The following is a 23,687-nucleotide window of genomic DNA, read 5'->3' as shown; positions in this document are numbered from 1 at the left end:
CAAATAGTTTAAATTGTCATAGCTTATTCATTACATGGACTTCTTTGCTTCTAATATTTCTAACTGTAATCTTGATTTTTAAAAAAAATTACTTGGAATGCTTTTTTCATGACTGATAGAAATAAAATTGCATTTTTAGGATACAGGAGTCTTTCTCAGGCTGAACTTCCATTTCCTCACCTTTTTTTTAAGGGAGGAAAGAATTTTGATTTTAATTTTCAATCTTCTGGAGATTGTTAGTAAATTTATTTATATCTTAACTTTCAGTATGAGAATGCAGACTCATTAACTTTTGATGATAGACCGATAAAGCTAATCTCTTCGGTATTTAAAAAATACTCAGCTTCTATAAAATGCCAGAACTTTTGAGAATGTTAAACATTGTAATAAGATGAGCCATGGAAGAGTAAGATAATTGTATCAAAAGCCTCTTGCTTGTCAAACATATGAGCTATTAATGTATATTAATCACATGCAAACACTCATTCTTTTGCTCTCAGTAAGACTATCCTATCTTCTACTTAGTTTTCATGACCAAAGTCATAAACACCAAGCCATCAATTAGCCTACCCTAAAAGTGTTGTACATCTTGTTTTTTAGAGTTAGAAGTGTTTAAATCTTTGCTCATTTACTAACAGGGAGGCCTCGGGCAGGTGCCTGTAACTTAGTAGCCACTGTGCAGGTTAAAATTACTGAGGAGGAATGGGATACAACTAAAATAAATACGTTGTGACATGTTAAAGCGTGTTTTATGGGAGATACCTACTTAGAAAAGCATTAAGGCGGTGTAATAAAATTATAAAATTATACAGACTGGGAAGAATGGATTTTTTCCTCATGCACCCAAAAGACAAGAAAATATGGACATGTAATAAACCAAGTTGAATTCATGGCCACAGGCTATATTGGTTACCACGAGTATAAGTGGTTATAAACGAACCTCCACATATACTTCTATATGCCACGTGGTGCAGTGGAGATAATCCAGGAGGCATCTGTCTGTCCAGTGCAGGAGACGGGACTAGGACTGCCAGCTCCAAGTTGGGAAATTCCTGGAGATCTGCGGGGTGAAACCTGGAGAAAGTGGGGTTTGGGGAGGGAAAGGACCTTGGCATGGCATCATTTCAGAGACCACCCCCCAAAGTAGCCATTTTCTTCAGGTGAACTGATCTCTGTGGCCTGGAGACCAGTTGTAATTCCAGGAGATCTCCAGCCACTGCCCGAAGGCTGGCAACCCTAGACGGGGCAGAAATATACGGACCTTCCGTGTGTGATCCTACAGGGAACGTCTCATAACATCGGTCCTGTTCTAAAGCAGAAAAGGGCTACGGCGGAGACACACCACGTAACCTCAAACTAAGAGTTTAGTCTGAAACCAGTCTTGCTTAGGAGCAGCCTAGGAGACCGCAGCGAACATACGGTTTCAAACCACCGGCAACAATTAGCCCAAGCACCGGAAACGCATGCGCAAAATGTTTCGAATCAAGCAAGAACTGCTGTACAGGCACTTCCAAAGACAACAGCAGAAAGGACTTCAGGCGCAGGAAAAGGAAGAGGCGGGCGTTCTTCCTTGGCTTGCCGCTCCGCGCCACTCGCATGCGCAGTGAGCACTGGGCTGGGCGCGGCGGATGTTCCAACATGGTGAGTGAAAGGCCGCGTCTCTCCCTAGCGGGCCTCTTGTGCGCGCCGTTGTGGCCTAGTATCTCTCCCCCCCCCCCGCAACTTTCTGGCTATTTCCAGTGTGGGAGTGGGCCGTTTCTCCACCCCACCCTGGCGTTGGGGTTGAGTGAGTACGGTTTCCGTTGAGGTGCAGGCGCATGATATTGGGAGGCGGGGGCGGAGGCAGAAGAGCAATAACGGAGCCAGTGAACGGAAAGGTTGGGGCTGGGGCGACCGGCCAGACGGTGATTGGGCTTGATATCTGCCAGTGACTTCCTCTGTAGTTCAAGGGCAGCGAAAGTATTGGAATCGCTTCTCTCCGCGCAACCTGAGCGCGCCTCTGCACAGGGAATCACGTGCCCTACTCGATCAGCCTGTCGCGCTCCCGGGATCGAACGGTGCAATTCCATGTAGAGTTAATACAGTCTTAGCCAGTCGGAGTTAATGGGATTATAATGGCGTAATTCTGCACGGAATTGCAGTGGATGCTTAAAGATGAGGGCTTCTGCTTTTTCAAGGAGCCGGTAGAATTGCCCCTTAATCCCTTCGCCCTATTTTACGGGTATTGAAGGAGTTTCTTTAAACTCCACGCACCGTGTAATTCCCCTCCTTTGGCGGTTAATGAGAGCAAGTTCTAACCCGTAGATAGAGCTCCCAGTTTTGCTCGTCTGTGGACTTATTGAGTCTCAAAAAACATTGTAGTTATTCATCAGACAGGCTTGTGCAGTACAACGAATGCCACTGTTGCAGTTTAATATTGAGAGTGAACATCTTATCAGTGGGGCTGTACTAGGGTTCAAATAGGCACGCTGCTTTATACTGGGTATATACACAAATAATTCAATCTGGAACAAAACGCACTTCTACCCTAACACCGTCTTATTCTAGTGTTTCAGCATGTCCAAGTGCTACTGTGGTAAGAGCCCCATGGCGCAAAGTGGTAAGCTGCAGTACTGCAGCCTAAGCTCTGCTCACAACCTGAGTTCGATCCTGGTGGAAGCCAGGTTTGGGTAGCCAGCTCAAGGTTGACTCAGCCTTCCATCCTTCTGAGGTCAGTAAAATGAGTACCCAGTTTCCTGGGGGTAAAGTGTAGCTGATTGGGGAAGGCAATAGCAAATCACCCTGTAAAAAGTCTGCCAAGAAAACATCGTGATGCAGTGTCCCTCCATGGGTCACTAATGGCTCGGTGCTTTCACAGGGGACTACCTTTACTTACGTGCTACCATCCTCTCAGTCTAGCACTGTATGTGCTACTGCTACCTTTTCCCTAGCAGCCTGGAACCATGTGGTTCTTTGTTCTTACATAAGATAATTCAGGGAGCAGTGGAGTGATATGTGCTTGATTCTAGAGATTAAATCTTCATAACGGCTGAGTTTAGCAATGGAAGATTTGGGGAGACCTTTTGGTATAGTGGTTAAGAGTGCGGGACTCTAATCCGGAGAGCCACATTTGATTCCCCACTCCTCCACTTGAAGCTAGCTGGGTGACCTTGGGCTAGTCATAGTTCTCTGGAGCTCTCTCAGCCTCACCCACCTCAGAGGGTGTTTTGTTGTGGGGAAAATAATGACATACTTTGTAAACCGCTCTGAGTGTGCATTAAGTTGTCCTGAAGGGCGGTATATAAATTGGTGGTTGTTGTTGTTATGTAGCATTTTAAATTGGAGACATTTTATTTATTATTTAGACATACATGTTTTTTGGTTATTTACTATGTTGGAATTGTATTTGTTGAGGCTTCTGAGCTTAATGCAGTAAAACTCTTGAAACGTACATCATACCAATTAATGTTTGCTATTTTATTGCATAATTAACTACAGTACTTCATTTCTTTTTCTGCAAACTAGGCAAAATTGAATTATTCAAGAGGGCTTTTTATTCAGATAGGAGGGCTTTACTGTTAGGAAGTGGTTTCAAAGAGAGGTATTAGTAAAGGATAGGACCTGTAGACTTTACTACTATGTACTGTCTGTTGCTGTATATATGATACTACTGGGTGGTTTCTTTGTTGGTTAATATGTCAGGCTTAGAATCAGTTATGGTCTTCCAGCATTTATTCAACTCTGTTGGATTTCTGCTGGTTTTAAATCTTTGCAAATTTGCATTTATTTATCCTAATGTTTTTTATTGAAATGTCTTTGAAATTGACTATACTCACACTGTGTCACTTGCCTTGAGTCTTAGTGAGAAAGGTGGACTATAAATAGTGTAAATAAATTAGCATTTTCTGTAATCCTAGGTCCATCATGTTGTGGCAGTGTTCCCAACTTCCTATGTGTTTCAAGGAAGTGAGAGGCCACTATGAAGACAGGGCCCCTTACTGGCTACTTTCATACAAATAAAGGGGCTTTTGGGCTGGATTTTGCTCACTGGAGAAAGATCCGAGATTGAGTAAGCAGGCTTTGCCAATCGGATGTGAGGAGGAGGGAGTTGGGCAGTAGCACTTGAGTCACCTCTGAAGTGGGGGGTTGGGACAGTGCGCAGTGCTGAGGAGGGGAGGCTGGGGCAAGCAGTGGTACCTGCCAGGGCACAGAGGAAGCCAAACACTACTCCTCAAAGCCAAGTCAAGAAACAAAATGGAGAAGTGTGGGACTTCCTTGTGCTGTGAATGATTGACAGCTCAGAGAAAATACTGAGACAGGAAGTAGAGCGCACTGTTTTACTCTCTGGCCTAGAATTTCTTTCTGTCTCTTCACCCATCAACCAATTAAAGCACTGCCAAGTCATTTTGTTTTACCTACAATTGTTGTCCTAGGAATAATTACAATCAAGACTTTCAGAAATTGTATATTATATTGTATTAGTATATTAGATCTTCTGCCTGGCTTCTGTGACAATTCATTAGGGATCTTCATAAGCTGTTAGAAGTCAAAGTTCTGTTAATTGGTTTTGAACATTATGAAACAAAATAGTCCTAAAAATGAATGCCATAAAAATAGATTTATTATGGATTTAAAGAGATTTAAATAATCTGTTGGTCTTTCATGTCCTGCTAGACTTTTTGGAGGGCAACATAACAACATTGTTACCTATCTAGAAAATAGTACCAAGCAGAATGTTAGTTTGTTTATTCTGGCCATTTATTTGGTGTAATTACCATTGCTTTTTGTTTCTTATGATTACTTTCCCTGACCTGGATGGCCTAGATTAGCCCAATCTCATATGATCTCAGAAGCTAAGCAGGGTCTGCTCTGATTAGTACTTGGACCATCAAGGAAGGCCAGGGTTACTGCACAGAGGCAGGCAATAGTAAACCAGCTCAGTTTGTTTCTTGCCTTGAAAACACTATGGGGTTGCCATAAGTCAGCTGTGACTTGACGACACGCATGCATATGTACATTCACACGCACACGTTCATGGTGACAGTCCTTTTTATATCTTTGTTCTCTGTCTCATAAACATGTCCAAGGACACACACACATACATGCTTTTTCCTGAACTACCAATATCATAGCTAAGTTTTTTAGGATGTGTTTGCTGTTATAGTTCATATTGCTGGAATGCTTTCCCACCTGAAATTCAGCTTTCCCCCTTTATCAGCATTTTCAAGCAGTTCCCAAAGGGATGTATTTTGCTTTTTCTGACTTTATTTCCCCTTTTACTTTCTTTTACTTTCCTTCCTGCAAAGGGAAAAATTGGAGGTCCATGAGGAATCACAGAGGGGGTAATAGTTTTGGAAAACTTAGCTCACAGTATGCCATTAAGATTCTTGGCTAGATGAGTAGTTTCCTGGTCACCTAATCCTGAACTTCAGAAGTCTTCATGGTTGTACAGTTGCCCTATAGTTCTGACTGCTCATCTAGCCTAAGACCTCAGTTACATGGTATGAGAAGAGGGTATATTTTTGCCTCAACTTCCCTATACTGTGTGAGAGTTAGGGAGGAATAGCCTTGGGCATGCGTCCCCTAAACTTAATTACATTCTGTTTACCTCATTGTAATTAATCAGGTTACTAGAGTTCATTAAGCTTAAAATAATCTTAAAGATTATAGCAGACTGAGTGTGAGTCTTTGTGTGTAAGTAATTAGGAAATGTTTATTCCATGAGGCTTACATCCTTCAACCCTAATTCTTCCCTGTGCCCATTATATAATTCTAGATACTTGAACGGACTCATTTTTCCCCTTTCTTCTGTCTTTTGTTTCTTCATTCTTCATTTGATAGTCAAATACTCTGAGAATTTTTTGGTCCCTGGAAGGGCAGTGATCATGGTCAGTACCTTTTGTGCTGTATTTGGGAGTGGAAGACAGCAGTCTTTCTGTTTTAAAATGCATAGACACATTTTTTTCAGCATAAAATGTGGTTATTTCTGCTGATGCAGAAAAGTCTCTCAGAAGAGTTTTCCCTAGGTATCAGTGCACCTTTGGGAACAGAATAGCAGCAAGTGGGGATTTGCTGTGGGGCAGGAATTGGTGGCAATCACAGCACCCTCATTAAACTTAAGACTGGCCTGCATAATTGGATACAGGGCATCGTCCACCAGTTTAATTTTTCCATAGTGTATAAATTATACTAAGTTTCTAGTAACTGTTTTTTTCCAACTGTTCTAGGGAAAAAACTTTTGGATAGTAAAAGAATACATAAAAGCCTATATGCATGTTTGAAATGGAGTGACAAATAGTCCATTTACGTGAGAATGGCAGTGGTTATTGCCTATCAGCTTGCACTTTTGACACTCCTACAGGATTGTATTTTATTTTTACAGAGGGACACAGAAGAGCTGACACCATTATTTGGGATAATCAAGGGCCAACTTTATTTATTTTAACAGCAAAATAAAACTGTACCAGCAAAACTCACCCCATATTTAATTGCAGTGTGGGCAACTGATGGGATGCAGAAAAGTCAGGCCTTCTCTGTGCATGTATCCCCGTATTTTGACCAAGGCCTACCCTGCCTCCAAGCCCCAAGAGATTGAGTCTCATGCTGCAAAAGCTCCTCCTTGCAAGACTGTACATATATTCAAAAGAGGTGCGCCACGCCCTTCTCACAAATCACAAAACTACAGAATAGTTATGCAATATTTAAGTTTTGCAAGTTATGCAGTGTTGAACAAGATACATTATATTTCCAGAATGATATTCGTTATTCACCATTATATAAGATGCTAACTGTAAGTAATCTACTTAGTATTTCTTCTACAGGAAATTATAGAAAAGCTTTGGTGAGACAGTTTTGGGGGGCAGAAATGACTAAGATTTACTGAAACTGTTTTGTCAAACTGAGGGAATTCAGTAATATTTGGGAAACAAAAGAAGCAAAGCATATGTGAGATCCTATTTAAATAACTGAAGTATGCACTTGTATTTGTGTGTTGGTATTTTGTCCATCTATTTAAGTAAAATTTTCTTGTAACAAAAATCTTGGATTTGAACAACTGTTGAAAATTACTTTGATCAATTTTTTTAAGGGAACGCCACAAAAAGATGTTGCAATAAAAAATGATGCACCAACTACATTGTTGTTAGAGAAGCATGTGGACTACATAGCTGCTTATGGAACAAAGAAAGATGATTACGTGAGTAGCATTTTTTTGTTATAACAGTAACAGGCAGTTAAGTATTGAGGAAAAGAGAGAATACTGCATCAACTGCAAATGGTTTCTCTAGGTCTGTGATGTAACCTGGCATGTATTATCTGACTCTAAAGCTGAAGAATTTTCCTTTTAGCTCTAGAATTACACTGAGACCTGAGTAATACCTTTTGCACCTTCTTTAAGTTGGGTACTATTTGCTAATTGTTGCATTTCTCTTTGACATAACTGTAGCTCCACATACTAAGTGACATGTGTGGGATAAAGGCTACTGATAACCTATGCAGGTTAATCTTTAGGGCTAATCTTCAGGTGAAAGCATGATTTATAGCCCTTATGGGATTGTACCACTTTAAAAAAGCAGATAAGAAGTGCCCCCCCCCCCGTTTCCTGAAGAGGTTGAGTCATAGGACAGCTCTCTTTGGGATAGGTTGCGGAAGTTAACCCCTATCTACAGCCCCTTGATGTGTGCACACATCTTCTAAATTTGACAAATATATCCAGCACATACATGCTGAACAACTCATTCTGTTGAAGTATGTGGCTTCAAATAACCTTATATGCATTCTAGACTAAGCTGCTTGATCATAAGAAAATTCCTGGGTCATTGTGTAGATGACAGTATTCTTGACTTGTTTGTGTGAGGCACTTAATATTCATTGTTACCTTTCACAGATTTGTACTTACCTGAATGTGTTTGTGTTAACTATACTTAACCTACAGGGGCTGTTACTCTTTAGGATATTTCCAGAGAATTTTTTACTGATTTTGGTGGCTGCTGCCTGTTTTAAGTACCTTGAGAGTATAGTCAACTTACAAGGAAGCAATTGCTCTATTCACTTACATGGTAATGCTTTCTCACTGATGGTTGCAAAGGCACGAATGATGAGAGAGCTAGAAATACAGTATTGTGAATTAAAGTGGATATAATAAACAGGATTACCTTGTTCCTTTAAAACGTGCCACTGTATAAATCAATGAGTGTTCAAGCAGCTGTTTCCTTGAAAGGAAACAATTTGGTATAGTAATTTGAGCAAGAATTGATAGAAGATCTCAGCTTGTAACTGATACTGAAGTACTGACTGGTAACTATCCTGAACCTTGTGTAAATCTTCTGAGATTATTTTAAGCATTAAAACTATGCCAACTGGTGAAACAAGAATTAATATACTAGATAGTGTTTCGTGTATAAATATTACCATAAAGAACACTTTAGTTCATTGTTCGGAGTGGAAGGAGACATTTGATGCCTTCCAGATGATGGTCATGCATGTCTGTGCACAATAAATGCGTGGCAGTTACTCATTCGTTGTGGAGGATGTAGATTTCTTTCACAGGGTAGACCATCTGTTGCATGGATAGCACTTGTTTCTAGTACTCTGAATGACAGTATTTTGGCGTGACTTCACAGGCCCTTGTTAGAATAATAATTGTGACAACATTAGTGCAGCACAGGAACATTCATACCACTCTTAAAAATGATTTTTGGCTGTATGTATCTTTTTCAACGATAGGATTCACCAAATTTTGTAAATGTTTTGGTTTTTTTAAAAATACATATTCTTTGCAAGATGCTTGATTGCTTTCTTCAGCATCAGAGTGCATTTTCCCATACTATATAAACATTCCATGAACAGAAGTGTATAAAAGTCTGTCCTCCTGCATCAAGGCCTTTTGATATTGGGTAGAACTAATAGAGCAATAAAGAGGAAATCCAGGTTTTAAAAATTATTTTGAAAGGCCTTTGCTAGTAAGATAGAATGACATCAAATGATACCGAATGTTTGGGTCTTATTCTTTCCAGGAAGATTTTGTGCTTTTTGTAATATCTGTTAAGCTAAAATATTCTACTTTTCTAGGAATACTGCATGTCAGAATATTTAAGAATGAGTGGTATCTATTGGGGATTGGCGGTAATGGATCTTATGGGACAGCTGCATCGAATGAACAAAGAAGAAATTCTGGCGTTTATCAAATCATGTCAACATGAATGTGGTGGAATAAGTGCCAGCATAGGTCATGACCCTCACCTTCTATATACACTTAGTGCTGTCCAGGTAAACTCATGAGCAATGGCATTTTAGTTAACGAATTTGCTATTATTTTACTGAGCTGATATTTTGATAATTTAATATTCATTTTCTTACATTGTGACAGCAGTGGTAAATCCCAACTTCATGCTGATTTTTATTACCTTACTCCGCCTAGTTGATGCTCATCTGCTGGTTTTCAGTGAAAGACAAGGGGCAAAATGCTCATAGAAAAAGCTCTTACTCTGATCATTTCATTGCTGAGCTGCTAGTAACTCCTTGTACAGGGTTGGTGAATTCCTTCCTCATGTACTATTAAAAAGTTATGACTTTTTAAAATTGGCTTATCTTTTTCAAGCATTATCTGTAGTAAGCCAAAAAACAGTATTATCTCAGACTAATTCTGGAAATCTTATTGAGTGAAGATAAGTTATTCACTGTATTGAGTGAAGATAAGTTAAGTTATACTGAGGTTACTGTCCTCTTGATGTCTTTTTAAACTATTTATATGAATTGTAATTTTAATGTTTTTATGAATTTGTGAATTGTTTATATTGCCGATGATGTGTTTTAACTGATGTAATCCGCCCTGAGCCCGTTATGGGGAGGGCAAAATAGAAATATAATTAAATAAATAAAATACTAGGTCCAATTAATTTGAGCTTGGAAAAGGGAAGTGGAATATGGTCATGGGTTCAGCAAGGCTATGCTTTTCTTGTACAGGTGAAGTAAGAATACTTGTGATGCATAATATCAGGGCTTCTCGGGTCAATGATGAGGCTTGGAATTTTTATCTGAATCTACCATTGATGTGGTTTTAACACTTAGCTCTAGAATTACTCTGAGACCTGAGGCCACTTCTGAGAACATCTTATATTTTTACAGTTTATGATATCCTGTTAGAGAAAAGTTCTAATACCAAATACCTTCTCAGGGCTGGTGTAGATGGAATGATAAACCTAGGTGGATTGGTTATTATTGCCATTGGGGGTTGCCCAGGGTGAGGCAAGTTCATTACAGCCACCACCCAACCTTTTTTGGGGGAAGGAAGGGCAAGACCGTTCTCCCTGGGCCATTTTTGGATTCCCAGTCTGTCTCAATGGTTAATAATAGTTGAGGAACTGGAAGAAAGCTGTGATAGTCCAATTGGAATGCCATCATAGGAACAAAAGACCAGGAGGAATCCATGCACATCCTCTTTGTTACGGTTTGGCATTAACATTTTACATTTGTTTGCTTTAGTTAAGGATACTCCTATTTAATTCTGAAACTTTAATTTTGTTTTCATTTCTATACACATGACAATTTCTTAGATACCTAGAATATTGGTTTGTTACACAGATCTGTTATCTACATAACTGAAACTAAAACGGTAAACCTTTGTTATGATTCTCAGTATACTTGGATCTGGATTATCCAGAGGATTATGGTTTAATAGCTTTCCGTGCTAAGCTGCCTTCATTTTTAAAAAGATACTATAAGGAACTGTTCGGGATGGTTGCATAAATTCATATATGGGAGTATTAAGAAAATACATGTATATGAGAGCCAGCGAAAACAAATTATTTTTAAACGCTCTAGGAAAATTCTATAAATGCTTTTAATTGCTGTAGAAATTTATCAAGAATGGTTTTGTTTTGCAGATTCTAACTCTGTATGACAATCTACATGTTGTAGATATAAATAAAATCGTTGATTATGTAAAGAGTCTGCAAAAGGAAGATGGTTCATTTGCTGGAGACAAATGGGGTAACATCTATTTTTCAAATGTGATATGATTGCAGTTTTATTTTACAAGGGTGAAAAATGCTCTTGATCATTGTGAGGTCAAAGTGTAAAATGGATTGTGAGAGTATTCCAGTAACAATTATAAGAATAAGTACTTCTAAAATACATGATTATTGTGTCTGTAAATCTTGTCTCACCACTTTAGTTTTATAATTATCCTGGTCACAAAATAATAGTGTATTTGTAAAACTAGTACATTGAGAGATGATCATGATATTTGAATTTACTGTTTAGTGGGCAGTGAAAGGAATGCCTACTTAAATAAGAATAACAGATTTGGTTATAAAGGTTATAGCAAGCCTATAGAAAGCCTATATGATGGAATATAGATTAAATGTAGGATGATTGTACTGATATTAAACATGATAAATCTTGAAGTGAGCTTAAAGCTGAACAAGTGCAGATTCAGCTTTTATTAAAATTACGTTTAGGTTTCTGTTTTTGAGTTCCTAATATAGTATTGCTCCTTGTTAACTAAAGCCTAGGTTCTTAAGCCCAAAAATCTTGTCACCAGTGCTTTCTATTAGTGTTGCTCTGGAAATATGTACTACTAAGACAATCTATTGATGATTACTGTAAAATAAGCTTGGTTTCAACACACAGGTGCTATTAATGATAAAGTTAAATGCAATTAGGATTATGGTAATCAGTGAAATGCAAGCACCTTTAGTTGTACCCTGGAAAGTCAGATACTCTTTGAGTGTCTGTGTTTGTGAGTGAACTGCAGAGGAACAATGCTAGTTGAAAGTAATTGTGTAGACAGTGTAAGAAAATAGAAATAAGGCTATATTTTTATAGCTGCTATTTAGCTGCTTCTTTAACAAGTTTAGTATCAAAGGTGCGTACTTAATTTCATTTCTTCCTACAGGAGAAATAGATACAAGATTTTCATTTTGTGCAGTAGCAACACTAGCCCTTCTGGTAAGTTCTTTTGTCAGGAGAAATCTGATTTTGAAATATGCTAGGGATATCGTAAGCTCTTTAGAAAGCTTTGTTTAATGTACTTGCAAATAAGCAACTGCAGAATATTACTAGCAAGCTATCAGCTAGGCACAGATCTTTTGGGGGCTGTAAATAGGACCTGCAGTGTCCAAGCCATGATGCCACTACCATTTACACAGTGCAAAATTTGTTCCTTCATACTAGACAAGCAAGTGGAGAAGGCTGCATCGCTTGCTAAATCCACCCTTTCCCAAAGCAATTAGTATGCAATGGATTCAGGTCTTCTAGTTGATTACTGTGCCTTCTACCACCTATCAAAATGTAATCTGTACTATGTTTTGGTTTTTGTTGCCTTAGCTATGAGGCATGGAAGAGATCAGTTTCTCAGGAAAAAATGGTTAGGTAAACTGTAAAGCACTAAGTACTGGAAATTGTATGATTTTTAGGGTGTTGAAGTCTCTGTTCCACTTTGTGTTCTGGGGAATTTTCCTTCTTACATTGTGCATAGGGTTATCTCCACTTGAGTAAGGACCAGTAAAGGGGGAATGTTTAGGAAACTTTCTCATTTCCTGTGCAGGAGAACTCTGACACACTTTCCATTTCACTTACCCACCTCCCTAGGCAACAACTGTCAGCTTGAATCTTCTTGGTATTAGAGTAATACAAACTCATTACAAGGATTTACTGCCTTTCAGGGTAAACTGGATTCAATTGATGTGGACAAAGCAGTAGAATTTGTTTTGTCTTGCATGAACTTTGATGGAGGATTTGGTTGTAGACCAGGATCTGAATCTCATGCAGGACAGGTAAGCTGTGCTGTATAAATAAATCTAGCAAAGGATATTTCACAAGTTGATGCTGCTCATTCTAACATACTGCCCTACTTAGGTTTAAAAATATAAATTTTAACCCCCTGAAACACTTTCATCCCCACAAATATCAGACACAACTTAGAAAGGATTTTAGTGGTTAAATGGTTGGGATGCAAGTCAGGACTCTGCTGGTTCAAATCCCACTCTGCCATGACCTCAGCACGTGGCTTTGGGTAAGCCACTCTTCTCAGCTCCTGCTTTATTGTGGGATAATAATAACACTATGTTTATCACTGAGTGGGTGCTAATTTGTCTAGAAGAGCGGGGAATCTTATTGTTAAAATCTTATTGTTAAAAAAGTGGGAGTTTGGTTAAATGATTTTGATAGCATTTGTTGACTTGAAAGCATGTTTTGCGAGAGGTTGGGATCCTACACTGTCATCGTCCTTTGCATTACCTGAGTAGCTATATTTTAAATAGACATGAACTTTATATCTGTAATTTTAGATCTATTGTTGCACAGGATTTTTGGCCATAACTGGCCAATTGCACCAAATAAATGCTGACCTGCTAGGTTGGTGGCTTTGTGAACGGCAGTTGCCATCTGGTGGTCTCAATGGAAGGCCTGAGAAGGTATGAAATTATATTTTACGTCTTAAAATGTACATTTTTTTCTGGAGTAAGATAGGAACACTTGCATTTCCACAAGTAAACTTTCTGTCAATCAGTCTGTCATGTTTTTATCTTGCCCTTCCTCCAAAGAGCTCAGAGCAAACGTATGTATGTATGTATTTCATTTATAGTCTGCCTTTCCAACTGAGACTCAAGGTGGATTACATAGTATGAGATTAGTACAATCCGTATCAAGTACATTTCCATACAGTATCAAGGACATTTCCATAAACAATGCCATAGGGTAAATAGATACAAGTTTTAAAAGACATAGCATTAGCAAGAATCCAATACAAAGTAGAAGAAAATCCTAAAACAAAACAATCACTTCTAGGATTGACATTAGACAAATTAAAGCACAGGCAGTACATAGGAGTACATATTTAAAGCAACAGATAATATATAAGGCAACATAATGGTGAAGTCTATGGTCCCTAATTCATTAGTGAAGAATCTGAGACCCCATCCCTACAATATAACCCTCCTATTTGAGTAAAAAGCCTTTTTGAATCATTCAGTTTTGCATCGTTTGCGGAAAGCCAGGAGAGCGGGGGCTCTCCTGACCTCAGGCAAGTCATTCCACAGGGTAGGGGCTACCACAGAGAAAGCCCATGTATGGGCTGCTGTTGATTTCGCCCATGTGCAGCCTGGCACCTATAGGAGACCCTGTTCAGATGAGTGAAGCTGCCATAGAGGAACACAGGGAGGGGGCAGTCTCTCAGGTATGCCGGACCAAGTCCATGAAGAGCTTTGCATGTAATAACCAATACCTTGAACTGAGCACAGTAGCTGATAGGTAGCCAATGGAGTGACTGTAGGATGGGAGTGATGTTCATGCTCCTGCTCACTGCTGATAACAGTTGAGCTGCAGTATTTTACACTAATTGGAGCCTCCTAGATAGCTTAGATGGGAGACCTATGTATAATGCATTACATTAGTCAAGCCTTGATGTTACCATAGCACAGATTCAGGTGGCCAGATCGGCTGTGTCGAGATAAGAAGCCATCTTCCAGGCAAGAGTGAGGTTGTAAAAAGCATTTTTTGCTGCTGCCTCAACTTGTTTTTCTAGTAGTAGCGCTGGATCTAGTATAACTCCTAGGCTTTTAACTGAGTCAGCTAGGGTCAAACAAACTCCATCGAAAGTGGGAAGTACAATGTCCTTCAAGATCTCTGCCTTCCCAACAAGCATCACTTCAGTCTTGTCTGGGTTCAATTTCAATTTGTTGTTTTTCAACCATTTCACCACGGCTGTCAGGCAGCGATCTAAGATTTCCACTGCGTCCTGTAGGGACCTAGTTGTTCCCTGCTCCATTTTATAGTCTGTAATGACAAATTTAAGTTTTCTCTTCTGCAACTTTCTTAAAATATGCAGTGAAAGAAGAAATTGGGTTTCATAATTAACAAGATAAATTACTGTAATAATACACTACTGCAATAAAGTACGCTATAATGTGTACAGTATTATTAGGAAACTGTTTCAAGCACATTAATAATCCCCTCATAGCACTAAAATTAGAAGTCTTCAGATTTGTAAATGCAGGTGTATTGTAATTGGATAAAGAGAACAGTCCTGAAACTTCCTTGCTAATTTGAGTACAAACATTGCAGAAAGTCAGTCAGAAAGCCTTTGCTTGCATCAGTGCTATGGGCGAATGTCTCAAAATATTTGTAATCCTTGTATTAATGTAGTGATTTAAAAAAAAAAGTTCAGAGCAATCAAACATTCAAAATCAATTGAAAGCAACAATTATTTAGAACGCAAAAACCAAGTCTCCATGTTTGCCCCCAAGCTCAGTGAAGCCCACTTCATAGAAATTCTATTTTTACTGTTCATCCTAGACAAGATTATTTATTATTATGTCATGCTGTTACAGTTGTTCTAACATTGTCATTGTGTTTGGCAGTTACCAGATGTATGCTATTCATGGTGGGTGTTGGCATCTCTGAAAATAATTGGTAGGCTGCACTGGATTGACAGACAGAAATTACGCAGCTTTATCTTGGCTTGTCAGGATGAAGAGACTGGAGGATTTGCTGATAGGCCAGGAGATATGGCAAGTTCTCTACCTTCATTCGTTTTTATTTAGTAATGTCTTCTGTATGTATTTGATGTTTAACTGATAATTAATAACCAAGATTTGCGTTTTTTAACTATTCTGTGAAAATTAGTTTAGTGGGTCTTAAATCTTTGTATCCACAAATTATAACTTTCTTCCCAAATCAGATTATGCTGCGTCAGAGGAGGACCTGAAGGCACCTGATATATTTCTTTCTCTAACATTATTCAGATCTGGGTCTTGAGTTGAATGGGTGGTTGCTTGGGAGTCCAGGTGATTCTAATAATTGCAGAATACAACTAATAAAATTAATTCATTGGAAATTTTAACCCTAATAGTCTGGAATTTAAAGTTCCACATACGGAATTGTGTGTGTCCATTGGGGTTTCTTGGCACGGTCCTTCTGTAAGTTGACTCTTGTGCCTTGAAAAAACACGTGCACACACAAAGTTGGGGGGGGGGGGTCCTCCAGAGTAGCCTCCATTGATGTGGGAAGGGCTGCCACCAGAAAAAAAACCTGGCTGAACTCCTCTATGTGCACAGACTTCTCTGGATCCTGGCCTGTTTAGAAATCTTTTAAACACCTTACCAGTACTACTACTAGACTGCAGAATTACATGTTAATGTTTTTAATGTAACTCTTGATACGTTATAGGTGGATCCATTTCACACCTTGTTTGGAATTGCTGGACTGTCATTGCTGGGAGAAGAACAAATTAAGCCCGTGAATCCTGTGTTCTGTATGCCTGATGAAGTCCTTCACAGAATAAATGTACAGCCTGAACTTGTGAGCTAGGTTTTAACATTGCATAGTGTTGCCATACTCAGCTGCTTTGAATTTTTCCATCAAAAGACATTTTAAAATGTTTACATTACAAATTACCACTTTACTGTAAGAGCTGTCATCTTATACGTGGACTGTATTCAAAATTAATAAATTGAGTATTACATGTGCTTGAGGTTCTCCATAACAGATGTAGCTATACATTTGTCTTTAAATATGTTTGCCTTGGGACTCTGTTCCAGTCCTGTTAAATCAAAATAACATACTGTTTTAGGCACAGTAGATAAATACTTGAATTATGTGACTTTATATTTATTAAACAATCATTCACCCATCTTGAAGATAGCATGTATTGGACAGTGAATCAACACGAAAACCGTTTCTATTAAGAAATTTTCCTGCATATGCCAGTGACACTTTATGCACTTAAGTTCCTGTTTAGGATCTGCCATAGTTTTTTATCCAATTTGAATCACATTGTTTTGTCCTACATTTTGTGGTACTCAAACTATTGCTTTTTACCAGTAGCATCCTTTAATGAAGTTTGCTAATGCATAGTGCAACTTGATATAAACTGATGCCCTTGCTGACTTTTAGAATTTGCTCTAAAATATTTATTGCAACTGTGTTTGACTCCCACTTTTCAGTAGCATTTAGAACATTTGTGTGTATATAGCCCAGGCTGAAGCTATAAGAATATTGTTTTCCACTGGAATTCTAGAAGTGCCTCCATTTCACATTTGTCACAGTTGAGCATTGTAACTTGGCTGAAACCTGTATAAAGTGGGATTCTGCTTGAAAAATAAAGCTAATTATCAAGTAAATGGTTTAAGACTTAAAATTATTGTGGTTAGAAATCTGCAGCTTTTTTTCTCATGAATCTACTGAGAAGTTAAACATTTCTGTGGATTACAAGAAAATGATTTCTAATTATGAGGCGTATTGCATTAAATTTTTATTTACTTTTCGTAAGAGGTGTTTTGATTAGTTGTTTGAATACTGTTTTCTCTCTTAACCAGCCATTATCTTTGGATATTTGATCTTTCCATTTAGACACAATTTGATAATACATCAGCCATGAATTGTTTTTTCCTTGTGCTTGAATTTCTTGCCATCTTCATTTTTCCTTATTTAAAAATTGTATAAAATGGATGCAAAACTTTGGAGAAAATATATGTATGAGCCAGTGGGAAAGTTTATGGACTAAAGAGATCAAATTTACAGAAGGTCAAAATTAAGAAAGAATTGGTATAAATTAAAATGTTCTTCAGATGGTGTATTACTCCTAAGGACACTGCAAAAACTAATAAGGATTAAAGTGCAGAGCGCTGGAAATGTCAAAATACAGATGCAACATTGTATCATATGTGGTGGATATACAAGAAAGCGAGAAAATAATGGATAGAAATACACGAAGAAATGCAAATGATATTAAAGTTTCACTTTGTGTTGAATCCTAAAAATATTAAATATCTTACCAAGTAACATTATTTTAAAAAGAAAACTATTTATATGGTGAAAGCAGCAAGGGTAGTATATGCAGCAAAATGGAAGGCAGAATGCTGTCCAGATTTGACAAAGGATGCATAAGCTATAAGAATATGCATCAATGGCAAAATTAACATATACATAATAGGCCAATTTTAGAATTTCAGGAAAAGTGGAAAGCTATTTTTGATCATGTAGCTGAAAACTAAGAACAACTATTAGTAAAATAATTAGTTATGAAATTTGTAATTTAAATGTTGGATATAAATGTATCCTAATACAAGTAAGTATCATTGTAAAGTGGTTGGATGAAATATTTTGCATTTTATATATTTGGTTATATATTTACACAATTATGTTATATAATCCCTGCATTTCCTCTTACTATTATTTTTCAAAATAAAAATATATTACAACTCCTTAAAATTTATTTCTAATTGAATATTAAGCAATGGTGATAGGATTAAGGAAACATGTGCGTTGTTCTGTTTGGACTGAATATAGGAAAACTCGGTGTTGATCTTATGCAGTCAAGTACCGTTAAGTCTTTGCTGTGGTTTTGGCTGCAGTGCAGGGGTAAGACAATCTTAAAACTACAAGGTTATCTGCTTTTAAGATGGCTTTTCTGACAACGTATGAAAATTAGAAGCTTATTCATACAGTTGGTAACCCTGTATTAAAATGAAAACTACACATTAGAAAAATCAATTGCATTAAAGAACAGAGATGCTGTCCCAGTGGTCCCTGAAGAGTTGTCTGGGGGAGGGGAAAGTTTTTAAAATGCAAAACTGCTGCACAATCCCGATCCAGTATGTAGTAAAGACCACATTTGTGCTGTGGCAAAGAGAACGATGTGGTTTCGGGACGGGAAGAGAGCAGTTAGTTGCCTGTTTGAGATGGCTAAGTAGATCCCCGATCACGGGCGGGGATTCCTCGGTGGTCGCGTCTTACCGACCCATTACTAGGTGCAATTGTAACGATCTCCCTTCCCCATCCCCACGCAGGGAAGGAATACAAGCCCCGCCTACTTTAAGTGGGATAGAAATAGAGCGATCCTCTGCGCATGTGTAACGGCCGGCAACTCTCCTTACCGCCATTTTGTGTGTCCTTTACCTGCCTAGAAACGCCTTTTATGGGACCCGACTGGCTGATGCAGATAACGAAACCCGAGCCAGTCAATTAATGGAGGATGCAGCAGCAGCCTCCACTTCCTATTCGGGTCACTGCTCGTCTTCGTCTGGGGCGGAGCGCGGGCCTTGTTACCAGTTTGGGTTACGACAGACCCCAGTCTGCGATGTCCCGCGTTCTTCCTCAGACGATTGGCCGCTTCGGCCTCGGAAAGGTCAGGCCACGAGCAGCGTGTTTACCCCTGCGTTCCTCTCAAGGAGAACTGAAGGTGGGCGCTGCGTGAATGCATCCCTCTTTCTCAGTGAAGGAGGTCGTTTTTCTTTCCTGGGCAGCGCCCCACACACCAGCTCTCGTTTTGAATATTTAATGGATCTCAGATTAAAGTTTTTAAAAGCAGCATTAGAAGATATTAACTACATCTTGACATTTATATGTTTCCTTTCCAATTAACCTGTTAAAACTGCCCTTAAGTTTCTCGGTGGCATTGCTAACGCTGCTCCATTTCCAAATGCTTTACATATAATGGAATTTTCTTCCAAGTCTGGGCAAGGTTTGGCTTTCAATACTCAAACGTTAGTCAAAATACCCCCCCTCCCCCTTTACTCTTGGAAGCTACTTGTTGTTTAAAGAATATGTAAGGCTTTTCTTAGAGAAAAGGTATTTAGCTCCAGAATTTCTGGAGTTCTAATGTTCAGGTCTACGTGATCTTGAAGCAATGATAATGTTGAATGGGGATAATAGCTGGGACTTAAAAAAGGATATTAGCAGATGTTTATACTTAAGGTACTTAAAATATTTTTAAAAATTACATTCTTAAAAACCTTTTTAAAAGTTAACATTATTATTGATCTTTGATGGGGTTCAATTGACCCTGGCTGACTTAGTTAAGAGCTATGGGGTTATTCTATACCCAGCACTGCAGCTAGAGAAGCAAGTAAATGCAGCTGCAAAAAAGGCCTTCTCACAACTCAGATTAGCCTAGAAGATGGCCCCCCTGCCTCAACACAGCCGAACTGGCCACCTGGATTCATGGCATAGTAATATCAAAAGTAGACTTGATACACTCTGGATAGGTCTCCCCTCAAAGTCAACCCAAGAGACTTCAGTTGGTGCAGAACACTGCAATTTGTTTACTGTCAAGAGCTAGACAGAGCATGCATGTCACTCCCATTCTGCGGTCACTGCATTGGCTTCCCATCAGTTACCAGGATCAATTCAAGATCATGATGACTATTACATTCAAAGCCCTTCAAGGTGTTGGCCCTTCATATTTGTGCAACCACCTCTCTCTATGTTCCACCATGGCAGCTTTGCTGATCTAGTCGGCCTTTTGCAGATACCATGCTGCAGTTGGGCAAAATCAACTGCAGCCCACACACATGCTTTCTCTGTGGTAGTCTATATCTCATGGAATGGCCAGCCTGAGGTGGTCAGGAAAGAGCCCTCTCTCCTGGCTTTCCGCAAAATACATAAAAGTGAATTATTCCGGACTGTTAAATACAGGACTGTGTCATAAGAAATAGGTCAGAGACACTCATTAGTAGGGATGGGAACTAAATGCTTTGCTGTTTGGTACTGTATGTTGATGTAGATATTTGCCTGCTAGTCAGTTTCCATGCTGCTAAACAAACCATGGAAGTTAGTTATGCTTTGTTTCTTATAGATTTAATATCTGTGCTCAGCTTTATGCTTGTTTAAAAATTTTCTGCTACCTTTCCCTATTGTATTTTCCTGAATATAAGTGTATTCATTATTGTACTTTGCTCAATAATGTTGATTATATTGTATTATACTGTATTTTCACTTGCACTATTGTAATACGTCTTGGATCTCAGAGAGAAAGGTGGACTATAGGTAAATAAATAAATTATTGACAAGGTGTATTATCAAGGAATAAAATTACTTATGTCTTAATAAATTGTGTATGCTATCATTTCTATTTTTTCCAGCATCAAGTAGGGTTGCCATCTCCTAGAATTACAACTGATCTCCAAGCTACAGAGATCTGTTCCCCTGGAGAAAAAGACTGCTTTGGAGGGTAGACTCTATGGCATTATACCCTCCCCAACCCCTCCCCTCAGGCTTGACCCCAGAAATCTCCAGGAATTTCCCAACTCAGAGCTGGCAACCCTAGCACGAAGAAGACCTTTCCCCTAAAAGTTGCCTTTTTTACTCAAGCAACACAAATCCCTGCATTTTTATATAGTACTCGTTGAACTGTGTGGGCTTGCGTTAATGAGAACAAGCAAAACTGTAAACTTTACAGAATTTTATTGAATTTATGTTGTTTATAGCCTGCCTTTCTCACTGATACTCAAGGTGGATTACAAGATATAAAAAAGTGCAGACAGACAGCATTAAGCAACTAATGAACAAATAGGAATAGGATTACAGAATTAGAGAACAATGCAAATGATACACTATCAAAGGCAAAATATACTGTAAACAATACAGAAGGTAGATTATAAAGTATAAGATAATGCAGTAAAACCAGATGAAACCTGCTGTTCCATTATAATGGTGCCCTTCTGGGCAGTTACATTTTACTGCAGTTCTAATCTATTTAAAAATGCCTTGGACATTACCATTTTGCACATTTTGTGGAATGATAGAAATGTGGGACCCTTCCTGACGGTAATAAAGGGCACGAGATTTTTTAGCAATTAAAATATAAAGGGGCAATCCTAAACAAGTCTGCTGAGAAGTCCCATTTTATTCAGTTATCCTAGGAAAGTTTTTTTTAAAGTGTAGTTAGACAGTGGTTCTAGAACTGAGTGATCTCATCTGAGTATGTTATATATCTGATAATGTCTCTGAATCCAAAAAGGGTAGAGTTGTATATGTCTTTAAATGATTGTGGTACTATTTTTATTTAATATATTTATAATCTGCACTGTGTATTAACACACAGTGTGGTTTGCAAACAAACTGTAAAGCATACTTCAGTAAAATGTATGCCATTAAAACAGATAAAACCTAAAATAAAGTCAGGTATCAGCAGATACCAGCATCTCAAAAACCTCAGCATAAAAGATCAGTTAATAGCAAACATCTTGAAAACCCAGTATAAAAGATCAGATAATAGGGGTACATACCACTATTTTGTATTAAGACATCAGCAAATAAAAACTATCTTGAATCACAGAAATGAAAAAAGAAAAAAATGTCAATAAAATGGACATGGGGCAATGTAGAGCAATAAAATGGACATGGGGCAATGTTAAATGTGTGCGCACATGCAAATGTATTAACATAAGAAAATAAATTTGGAAGTTGAAGACTGCTAGTGTCTCTTTTTCTATTACAACATATGAAAGAGATTATATTGAATTCAGTTGAATCAAGGTTGTTATTACTAGTGCATCTTCCAAACCTGTCTGTATAGAAAGAAAACATTGCATAAAACATAGGTTAAGAGCAGTTACCTTTTTACAGATTCATGCTTTGGAGACAAGAGTTCTTACTCGGAAAACATTAGCACGGTGAATTTGACAAGTCCTTCAACTAGAGGACGGGCAGGAAAAACACCTCTCTCTTCTAATAGAGCAGGATGTAAAAACTGGACACCTTTCGCAGGATATTCAGGTAAAATTGGCCTGCAGTTACTTATAGAAAATATTAAAGTGTGAATATTCTTTATCTCTATATTTTGATTAGTTACTATGGTTGTAGGAAAAGTCATGCTTTAAGAGCTTTCACAGATTCTCAGGCAAAGTATTAAATGTATCTCTATATCTATTAAGGTAGGTTTGGAAATGTATTTTGCATTTCTGAGGTCAACGTAGTAAAAATTTACGTTTCTGTGTTCTTACATTGTCTAAAGCAAAAGTCAGTCTTGTCTACTTCATAGAATGTTTGGTTTGGGTTTATAACCACTTATTCTAGAATTACATAGTTGCATTTGGAAAGTTATAGAATACGTCAGATTAAGGACTTTATAGACAGAAGTTTGTAACAACTGTTGTCATTCTCAAATGCAAAAGTTAGATGCAAAGTTACTCCTGACTGAGGGCCTCGTCCCATGCTATTTTGAAACTGTTTCAGTATATATTTATTTAAAACATTTCTATGCTGCTTTTCCATCAAAATAGGGTCTCCAAGGCGGCAAACATCAAAACATTGCAATATTAAAACATTTAAGATATTAACACATTAAAAATACAGAATATATAAAATATTTACACAATTCAATAAAAACAATATACAACACACATAACAACCAGGGAGAGAGGTCAAACAAAACAAAAATATATTCACCTGCTTGTGGAAACAATGGTACATTTCGCACTCGGTTTTTAGAGCGCGTTTGTACCTGTTCCACATCCCATGTTTGCAAGGTTTTCACACTTAAAAGCAGTCATGGGATGCAGTCCCGCTTTTTTTCCGCTGTATCCCCGATTTTTCCCCCTGCGGACATACCCCGATGTTTTTTTAAGTTCGCTGCTGACTGGCAGCTGGCCCGCATTTTGCTAATGTGAACACTTTTGCCCCCTTTTTGCTTCTCTCCCCCCTCTCCTTTTGCCTGGGAGCTGATTGGTTTGTGCAGAATTAACCACTCCCACCCTCCTCAGCTCTCTGAACTCCTTGTCCACCATTTTTTTTAGTAAAGCGAGCTGAGGGTCATAAGGCTGCTTCTTCGTTGGTTTCCTTCCGTATGCATTCTGGTTTTTTTTTTCAAAAGCCAGGAATGATTTCTAAGCTTGCTGCTAATTCCCTGCTAGCTTTAAAATCAAGGAAAGTGTTAAATAGCTGCTTTCTCCTTCCTCCCTTAGGGCATGCACACACATTCTTTTTTT

At 38.3% G+C, this 23,687-nt stretch overlaps 2 protein-coding genes and 2 non-coding genes across 4 annotated transcripts in view; all 4 read left to right on the top strand.

The window, feature by feature from the left end:
* The first annotated feature begins 1,585 nt into the window (after window positions 1–1,585).
* Window positions 1,586–18,157, top strand: RABGGTB (Rab geranylgeranyltransferase subunit beta). The gene is made up of 9 exons (XM_054980528.1): window positions 1,586–1,641; window positions 7,067–7,174; window positions 9,049–9,246; window positions 10,863–10,968; window positions 11,876–11,928; window positions 12,645–12,755; window positions 13,269–13,394; window positions 15,339–15,488; window positions 16,147–18,157. Exons 1-9 carry the CDS (start codon window positions 1,597–1,599, stop codon window positions 16,285–16,287), a joined length of 1,038 nt encoding a protein of 345 aa, XP_054836503.1. The 5' UTR covers window positions 1,586–1,596; the 3' UTR covers window positions 16,288–18,157.
* LOC129331549 (small nucleolar RNA SNORD45) lies at window positions 7,265–7,348 on the top strand. The gene has a single exon (XR_008597198.1). It is a non-coding gene; the product is annotated as a small nucleolar RNA SNORD45 (small nucleolar RNA).
* LOC129331550 (small nucleolar RNA SNORD45) lies at window positions 9,986–10,070 on the top strand. Its single transcript, XR_008597199.1, has one exon. It is a non-coding gene; the product is annotated as a small nucleolar RNA SNORD45 (small nucleolar RNA).
* Window positions 18,158–18,945: 788 nt separating the features above from the next.
* Window positions 18,946–23,687, top strand: part of MSH4 (mutS homolog 4) — a 76,217-nt gene continuing 71,475 nt past the window's right edge. The window contains exons 1-2 of the mRNA XM_054981586.1: window positions 18,946–19,159; window positions 22,327–22,476. Of these exons, the coding sequence (XP_054837561.1) occupies window positions 18,946–19,159; window positions 22,327–22,476 (364 nt within the window). The remainder of the gene's footprint in view (window positions 19,160–22,326; window positions 22,477–23,687) is intronic.

The sequence above is a fragment of the Eublepharis macularius genome, chromosome 5, assembly GCF_028583425.1.
Source record: "Eublepharis macularius isolate TG4126 chromosome 5, MPM_Emac_v1.0, whole genome shotgun sequence".
Lineage (NCBI taxonomy): Eukaryota > Metazoa > Chordata > Lepidosauria > Squamata > Eublepharidae > Eublepharis > Eublepharis macularius.
This window is presented reverse-complemented; position numbering and strand designations above follow the sequence as displayed.